Source organism: Buceros rhinoceros, unplaced genomic scaffold, assembly GCF_000710305.1.
Source record: "Buceros rhinoceros silvestris isolate BGI_N320 unplaced genomic scaffold, ASM71030v1 scaffold17, whole genome shotgun sequence".
NCBI lineage: Eukaryota > Metazoa > Chordata > Aves > Bucerotiformes > Bucerotidae > Buceros > Buceros rhinoceros.
This window is the reverse complement of record NW_010422519.1, coordinates 29,928-38,925: the sequence shown is the minus strand read 5'-3', so window position 1 is coordinate 38,925 and position 8,998 is coordinate 29,928. Positions and strand designations below refer to the sequence as shown.

The window sequence follows — 8,998 nt, the reverse complement described above, 5'->3', positions numbered from 1 at the left end:
TCGTTAATGTAAACTAGTTGCTTACATGCAGGACCTCCCCACCCGCACCATTCCCCATCCTCTTCTACAATAAACCACACAGTCCTGCAAAAGCTGTCATGATACAATTAGCACTGCTTGTATTTGGAGGAGCAACATCATCATCAGAGAGGAAAAAGCATTCTGGAAAAATAAACCAAAAAGACAAGCTTTCTGTTTATTCCTGGACCACTGTGTTAGGGAACATCATTTTATGCAAGTCATCAGCCATATTTGCATTCTCTAGTACTGCTCTGTAAACAAATGGTCAACTGATGTGCAAGTATCCCACCAGAGAGCGTTCAGTCTTGTACGTATGGTTCTGCTGAAGCACCGTTCAGTTTGTTCTTGCTTTTGTTTTTGGAAAGGAGCTTTTTGTTCAGAATACGTGAAAGCGTGCCTCCCTTCTTGCGTGTTTCCTCTGACAGTGGCTGCTGCAGGTAGACAAGATCGTTGTGTGACTGACTCATTCCTGGATCCTTCTGATGATGTCGCCGGCGGAAAAAGAGCTTTGCGCTTTTTTTCAAAATCCCACCTGTAGAAGCAAACAGCAGAGGTACAGGACACTTTAGACAGAACAAGCTGCTGCCCTCTTGAAGCTCAGCTTTAATTACCTGCAGCACACTGAAAAAAGCCTTGGTCTTAACATTTCCAGTTTAAGCATCACCCTGGTAACTTCAGACAATGTTAGAAAGCTAAGAGCGTGGTGAATCTAAAGCAAGAACACTGATGGTTGTAACCTAGAGGCCGTAACAGTACAAGTTCCACCTTGGAATAAGTGATTTCAGATACTCGCAAACGCGAGCAATTGCTGTGCTTTCCGCCAGCGGCACGCATACATACACTACACGCTACTTGGGTAGTGATAGTGTAGAATTCTCCTTGCCCTGCCACTGACCCAGCTCTCTCCCAGCTGAACACCACTGAGAAATTCAGACTCCATGGAAGTATGTATTTCTCAGCCTCTCCTCATTCCATGCAAGTATCATGCAAACTGAATCATGACAGACTGCGGTAGTTCTAGATATATACATACACACACGTTTGTACGGTTAGCCAAAGTGTTCAGGGGAGAAGAGCTCACACATATTGCTAGAGGAGCACTACAGAAAAAAGAAATTTTCCTTCAGTTCTTTCAGAAATGATGCTGTTGAAAAGGAAGGAAAGCTATGGTGAAACAAGCCTACAAGCAGTCAAATATAAATCCTTTGATGCCATCTTCTGAAGCCAACCCACTCATCCTGGGGAAGTCTCCTTCCTTACACCTTACGAGTTTCAAATGCTCTTCTGAAAGCTATGGTAGTGGTCAAAGGTGAACGTGCACAGCATTTGCTGTGGGTTGTACACTGGGTTCTCACATGTCCAACAGGCATATCCAATCTTTCCAATACAACAGAAGCACAGAGCATTTTATAAAAAGAATGAAATAGAGGAAGTAATGCTACTCTTTGTTGTTTCAGCGTTCAGAAGAGCTGAAAACAAAAGATTAGCCTGCGATGCACAACATGAAGGTGGCATTTTAATTTGACGTGAAGGACACTGCTGGTGCCAGAGAACAGTCACAGGCAGTCAACCTGTGTGCAGTACGGGCATACAAGTCACACAGCATTAATTCAGTAGCACCACCTACAGTAACAATCACAAAGCATTTGCTATTTTCAAGTCATGTTAGGAATAGCAATTCATGTCAAGCAGATGAAAAATAATACTACATCTGCTTCCAATAGGTTCGTAAATTTGCTTAAATCCCTTCTGTGGTAAATTAAGTTGCTTCAATTTGCTGTATTCCTTCCCTTGATCCCATGTCAAATCTATTATGCAGCCAAGGCAATTGCAGCTGTCTTCTCACCAGGGACTCGGGATTCACGCTGCCAACACCAGCCACGAGTACTCTTCTCTCTTTGCAAGCTCGGGTCACTTTTGCATTTCTGACAGATTCCACCTTCCTCATACACATGTGTGTGTGTGCCTTATGCATAAGGCAGCTCAGGTGCAGCAGGCAGGGACACTGCTCTGAGCTACCAGCAACGCTCAGCCTGGTATCCATACATCAGCTCTATGTTAAAATAGCGGCGGTTCTGTGCAGGACTGGGTAGTGGTGGTGTCCAAGTGGCACACGCCAGTTTGAACGAAGGAGGACCCAGGTAGCAAGCCACACAGGAGCCTTCTGGCAGTCAGACCAGTACACGAGGACAGTCATCTCCTTGGCAAAGCTTCCATTGCTCGTTCCTGCACCACCTTCCTGATTCCTTCTCGATACAGCTGTTAATTCCTATCACTGCACGGTCTTGATTCTGCTTTTCCTCCCATTGCAAATGGATATAAAAAAAGCAACACGCAGACTAATGCTCTCACGTGATACTGTGCAAGAGCTAGAATTACATATTTGTCCCGCAAGGAACTGACACAGGCTGCACGTCATTGTGCACAGCGACAGCTGCAGAATAGGTATTTCATGGCAGGTCTAGAATTACATATTTGTCCCGCAAGGAACTGACACAGGCTGCACGTCATTGTGCACAGCGACAGCTGCAGAATAGGTATTTCATGGCAGCTTTGTGGCATGCAGCCACAAGCTGCTTTGTGCAGACCAGAGCAGTTACAAACATGTGCTTCGGTTTATTACTTTTTATTTTAAGCGCTAAGCACTCAGCACCTGTGAGGATATTCTAGCACCTTTTGTCTTGCTGCTGCCGAGACTTTTCTCACAGGGCACGATGGCATGGAAGCAGAAGTCAGCTGAAAACAACTGGAACTCATGGATTTGAATCTTGCCTGCTCTCCCATCACCCTCTGATTGATCTTTCTGGCAAGGCAGTACCACTTCAAGCTGTTGTCAACAGCATAAAAGAAACAGTGTTCAACCCCATGATACTGACAGTTGTTAATGTGCAAAGGCTGGGGGGGATTGATGAGGACTTGCTGCTGTGCAGCTTTTGTTTTAGCAGTCAGCTGTTCTGCCCAGCAGTCTTGGCAACTGCAGCTGAAGCTGTGCCAACAGAAGGAGTGGGACAGAAGAGTTTATCTATAAGTAGCTATTTAATTCTATCCATTCAGACTGATTTCCCGTAGTAGGAAATAGAACAGAACCAAGAATGCTACAAAAATCATGCCAGTGGCCCAGGACAACTCATTGTAGCAGAGGAACTGCAGGCAGTGCTTCCCTGAGAACAGCACAGACTCAGCACAAGCAGCTGCCCAGTGACATGAAAGCTTGTTTTCGGAGGTACTGAGGTCATTGCTACGTGGAAGCTTGCCACATCCCCGCTGACACCCACCAGTCTCCAGCCAGTTTGGTATGTGCTGCCTGACAGTGGCTCCAGCAGTTGTGGAGGCATGCACCCCTGCCAAGAAGGCAGGGCAGGGCAAATCACAAGCTTGGCAATGCTCGTGCTATTCGCATGCTTACTCTGAGTTCAACAGGATCCATATGCCAACCCGGCCCCTAACACTAGGGGATAATCAGAGAGCATGTCAAGAGCACTGTGCAGACTGACTGGTCTTCCTAGGCTCCTCCGTGCTAGGTTAAGGTGTTCTGAAAATGCTTGTGGGGCTAGGATCACTTCTGAATCTCATTTCTATTAATGAAGGAAGATTTCCTTCCACATCTACAGGAATACTAATAGAGATCACTTCTTTCCATTCCTTCCCAACTTCCAAAACATTTTTTTTCCAGGTGGTTTTGTAAATAACTGCTGAGGTCCTGGTAGCTCTACAAATCAGGCTAGAAAAGAGATCTAGAAAACTGTAAGCAACAGGTTTTAAAATAAGCATTCTGCATACGCAATAATAGTTATGGGGTCACACACGGTTTGCATGAGCAGATTTTGACTGATAATTTGATACCACAGAAACGGGCATGACGGACAGAGATTGGGAATGCAGAGCACCCCTCCAAGCCTTCCCTACCGTCTGTTCTGCGTGACCACCTGGACAGCACGACCACCAGAAGAATGATTTGTTACAGGAGACTAGCCTGCTAGGACACCTGGGCACAGGAAGGTAATTTTGGAGGGAGGAAAGAAATGGATGAGGGAAGAAGAAAATGGGTGTCACACTACGTTTTGCTTCAGTTTTTACAATGAGTATACCATTGTAATGTAAAGCTACATTTTCTTAAAAAAAGAAAAGAGACAAAAATAACTTACTGTGTAGGTTATTAATTCTGGTTGGCATAGTAGTCCTCTTAAGTTTATACAAGGGAATGGGTAAGAAAGAGGAAGTCAGAAAGGTAACAAACCCAAAAATATGCACGAGTAAGAAAAAAAAAACCAAAAAGACAGACAGTGCTAACTTTAAGACATCAATACATACACAAGGCAGAAGAGGTTTTGTTTGACTTTTGTTTGGGTTTTTTGTTGTTTCAGTTTTTACATTTGTTTGGTTTTTTTGAAGGTAAAGCATTTGACAAAACAGAAGCCTTGAACTATTCACAGCTAACAGAAGGAAGGGAGGGTTGAAATGTTTTCCTATCTTACTCCGTAAAAGCTGCCAACAAAGATTCAAGATGTCCACAAAGAGATCGGTATATAAAGAATGGGATTTGAGACAGTTTTTAAAGGTATTTTTTCAAGATGAGTTAACTCTCTCAAACATTAGAGATACTTTGTGCTTTTTAGCCCTCCTACACTACATCATGTAAGCAGGATCTTTAGAAGCCTGATCTCTTTACAACACATTGCACAGAGAAAAACAAAAGCAGACAACAGCTTACAGACAAACTTCTACTTGCTTGTTTTAGAAAAACAGGTTAGAGTCCAGAGGTTTTGCAAAATCTTATTTAGCTTTGTAAACTTTTTCAGGCTCCAAATGAGACAAATACCCTCACAACTAACCCCCTATCCCCACCCCAAAGACAACCAAAACTTTCCAATGCCTGAACATCTATATCAGTCTGATTGTTGCTGTACCATCCTATCTATCAGATGGAGCAATACAGCTGTGAGAAGGCCAGAAAGCCCCACTGCTTGGCAAAGGGATCCAGGGTATGCTTTGGGTGTGGGGGATGACAATTATCTAACAATATATGGAGGGTTTATAAGCCATTTTACAGTATCTCTGGGTAAAAAAAAGAAAAAAATCATAAAGCAAGAGAGGGATGGATACGGGTGAGAAACACAATTTTTGCAACTTCAGCGTGCATCCCATGCAACTGATGCGCCACCTGTACAGCGCACAGTCCACTGCACTGGCTGCTGGGTCAGATTTTCTAACAGCCCCTTTGCCTCATAGCCACAAACCAGTGCTACAGCCTCAGAGGTTAATGGTTTTATAAAGGAAATACAAAGAATCCTAAGACATTTTCAAACTATCCAGGTGTGTAAATGCATACGCAAAATGATCTGCCACCTTACTTATTAAATTACCTTTTATTCCATTTTCTTTAGCAAACTATGTATTAATGGCATCAGTAAAAAGGGAGAAACAGTCCACAAGGCAGTTAAGAGAGAGTGAACTTCTGTCCAGCTGTGATGCTTTCCGAATACTGCTTTAATGAGGGCAGGAGACTCTCCTGCTCAGAGATATGAAGGAGGAGAAGGAACCTATCAGAAAGCAACCATGAAACCATGTCACTTTCATGTTAGTAATAGGGCACAAGTCCTTGTTTTCAAGAACACAGGTTTCATGGAGGAATTGACAATGTGGCTGGTTATTGCTCTCCCAGTAACTGAGCTAGATTTAGTGAGCTGCCCTTCAACCTTGCAATGCTACAGGCTTGGGGAGGAGTGGCTGGAAAGCTGCCTGGTGGAAAGGGACCTGGGGGTGCTGGTCAACAGCTGATTGAACATGAGCCAGCGGTGTGCCCAGGTGGCCAAGAAGGCCAGTGGTATCCTGGGCTTGTACCAGAAATAGCGTGGCCAGCAGGAGGAGAGAAGTGATTGTCCCCTGTACTCAGCACTGGTGAGGCCACACCTTGAACACTGTGTCCAGTTTTGGGCCCCTCACTTCAAGAAGGACATTGAGGTGCTGGAGCAGGTTCAGAGAAGGGCAGTGAAACTGCAGAAGGGTCTAGAGCACAAGTCCTGTGAGGAGCGGCTGGGGTAACTGGGGTTGTTCAGCCTGGAGAAAAGAAGGCTGAGGGGATCTCATCACTCTCTACAACTACCTGAAAGAGGGGCTTGAGTAAGGTGGGGGTCAGTCTCTTCTCCCAAGTAACAAGTGACAGGACAAGAGGATATGGCCTCAAGTTGCACCAGGGGAGATTTAGGTTGGGTATTCCTCACAGAGAGGGTTGTGAAGCATTGGAATAGGCTGCCCAGGGAAGTGGTGGAAGTGTTTAAAAGACATGTAGATGTGGTGCTGAGGGACGTGATTTAGAGACCCTGGAAGTGCAGTGAGAACAGTTGGACTCCATGATCTCTTCCAAAATGATTCTGTGATTCTAAGGGTGAGCCCTTCTGTTTCCTGATGGAGGGGAGTGTAAGAGAGCCAGACCTGGCTCAGAGAGCTGGAGTACTGCACTTTTTATGGCTGCTAATAAGACAGCTTCAAATAACACCACAGTCACAAGGAGTTTAAGGACAGGGAGAAAAAAAAAATCAGTAAGAAAGGATGAACTACTACAGTGTTGCATGGCACTGTCAATTACATAGAGAAAGCAGCTATCCACTGAAGTGGAGGTAAGGATCACGTACCTTTAGATTTTTTCATGCTCCCAGTTTCAGAGACACTTAATGAGCTCCCAGATATTTCTTCACAGGTCTGGTCTAAGAGGGTGTTGGTGTCCCACTGTTGGCTGCCATTCTCCAAACCCCAAGCCTTATGGGAACTGTGCTGTGGGTCAGTATCAGGTACTATTTGTGAAGCATCTAATGATAGCTTTTCATCAGAGGTGACCTTTGTGACAGCTTCCTCCACAGTGGGTGGATCTACTTCTTTGTAGGAGCTATCCATGGCTGCAGCATAGTCCATCATCAGCGCAGCTTCACTGTCCTGAGATAAAGAGGTCTGCCCAGTGAAAATACGAAAACAAGAAACAACAGTGACACAAGCCGCTCTGCTGGAAAAAACCAAACAGCTTCCCTGCAAAAGTTCTTTTCTCTTCTTTACACCTTTACTTGTATTGCTCAGGACTGTCAGAAAGCCGCTGTGAGGCTTCCTTAGCTCCACTGAAGGAGAGGAGCATATAGCCAAGTTTTAATAATGTTGGTAATGTCAAATGACGGGGTGGGGCATGTGTGTGTGTGGGAAGAATACATGTCTCCCATTCACCCCCATCCCCACTGGTAATAATGGGACTTCTTCCTTCATGTATTGCTGTAATGAAGTGTCAGCATGCATAGACAATAATATTTGTCTTTTTAAGAAAATACACATCACAGTATTTCATCTTGTAGAAGGAATTCTTGGCATCTGTATCAGCTAAATACAAACCCATGCAGTCCCAGTGCTCCCATTTCCCAAGCAGATACATTCACTGTGGCAGCTGATCCTCATTCCCTCCCCTCAGCACAGCCACGATGAGAGGATTCATGCCCACTGACTTGGCTTTCGCTCAGAGGTCTTTAGGGGTCCTGTGCATAACAGTAAAAATTGACAACAAAGGTCCTACAGCAGCCTGCAGGGAAAGGACTACAGGCAGGCACCAGGCATCGGATGGACACTGAGACTGTGGATGAAGAAAGCCTAGAGGAATGCTATATACTATGGGAGAAACAGTCTTCTGTTTGCCCTCCCTCTAGAACAGAGCCCAGAGGACTCAGAAGTTTTTCAGAGGGTTTTGCTTTAACAACTTTGACAAAATTAGAAAAATCTTTCGTGGGTTTTCTCTGCACCTCCCCTCCACGGGAGAAATACAGAGAAGGACTAATTATCCTCTGTTCTCACCTAAACTGGTTTCCCTAAATCTGTAATCACCCTGCTCCTATCCGAGGATACTATGCATTTTTAATCAGGCTGTTAAATGTAACAATCAAAACCCAACACCCTTTCCAACTACCCACCCTGATTTGGCTTAAAACAGTTACCAAAACAAACTGGCACACAGACCTAGATGCTGCAGAGACTGGTGAATGGCAGACAGCAGAACACACATTAACATCCTACTCAGTGGAGCACTTTACAGTACTAGGCATTAAATACAAGCATTGTTTTCTGCTCTACCTTGGACACCCCTGATATGATAATGGTGCTTTTCTTTCTAGGAGACTTCAGCTTCTGCTTTGCAGACTCACTTAATTGCCGAATGGCTGCTTCTGCAACAGGATCGGTGCCGTTCAGTACCAGCAGTTCTGAAAAGAAAGCATTGTTTCAGAGGGAAGAAAGAAGAACAGGAAAAAGCAGAGCAAATAGAGGCAGGGTTTGTTTTTGACTTAAAATTCAAAGAAGTTAGCAGAAATGATAGGCATTCCGAAACATCTTCCAATTTACCACCCAGCTATTGGGTCTTGTCTTGCCCTTCTGCTACCCATTCTTTTGAGAAAAGGGACCCGTGCTGCACTTACGAACCCTTGCCCTGAGCACACAGGAGGTTTTGGAAGCCTAGACAAAAAGTCCAGGTATTTCAAAGCATTGCTACACTGCAGGGATTATAATCCAGAAGCAGTGGGTAGAGCAACAGGTGTCACAGTCATGCAGAGCCGTAGTTCTAACATGGTACAAAGCTGGCACGTGCCGTTACTTCTTCAGTTACCTATTTTGCTCTTTTTCCAGACATCATTGCTTTGCTCTAGCACTATGATAGGATGGGGAAGGCAAAGTGGCAGGCACTCTGCCCTTTATCAGCTGCCTCCAAAGCCTGCAAAGTGCACCCCCTTTTCCCCTCTGAACATTGCAGAGGACAGCATCTGTGGCACTTGTTAATTCTTATTGCTGTCATCACTTAGAATTATGGCATGGTCACAGCATCTTTTCCATAGCACTTGTTGCTATTTTGGCATGAGTCTGTCATAACTACTACCTAAGTTACTGCCATACCAAATGCTCCTGTGTATTTATTTTATTTGGCTTAAACTTTTGTTCTAATGAGTAATTATTCCTG

The 8,998-nt window shown here is 44.6% G+C and overlaps 1 protein-coding gene across 1 annotated transcript in view; it reads right to left on the bottom strand.

Moving 5' to 3' along the window:
• Positions 1-320: 320 nt before the first annotated feature.
• The window catches only part of C2CD2 (C2 calcium-dependent domain containing 2), a gene marked incomplete at its 5' end in the record, with an annotated part of 38,426 nt that continues 29,748 nt past the window's right edge, over positions 321-8,998 (bottom strand). The window contains 3 exons of the mRNA XM_010140042.1: positions 321-553; positions 6,654-6,966; positions 8,122-8,249. Of these exons, the coding sequence (XP_010138344.1) occupies positions 321-553; positions 6,654-6,966; positions 8,122-8,249 (674 nt within the window). The remainder of the gene's footprint in view (positions 554-6,653; positions 6,967-8,121; positions 8,250-8,998) is intronic.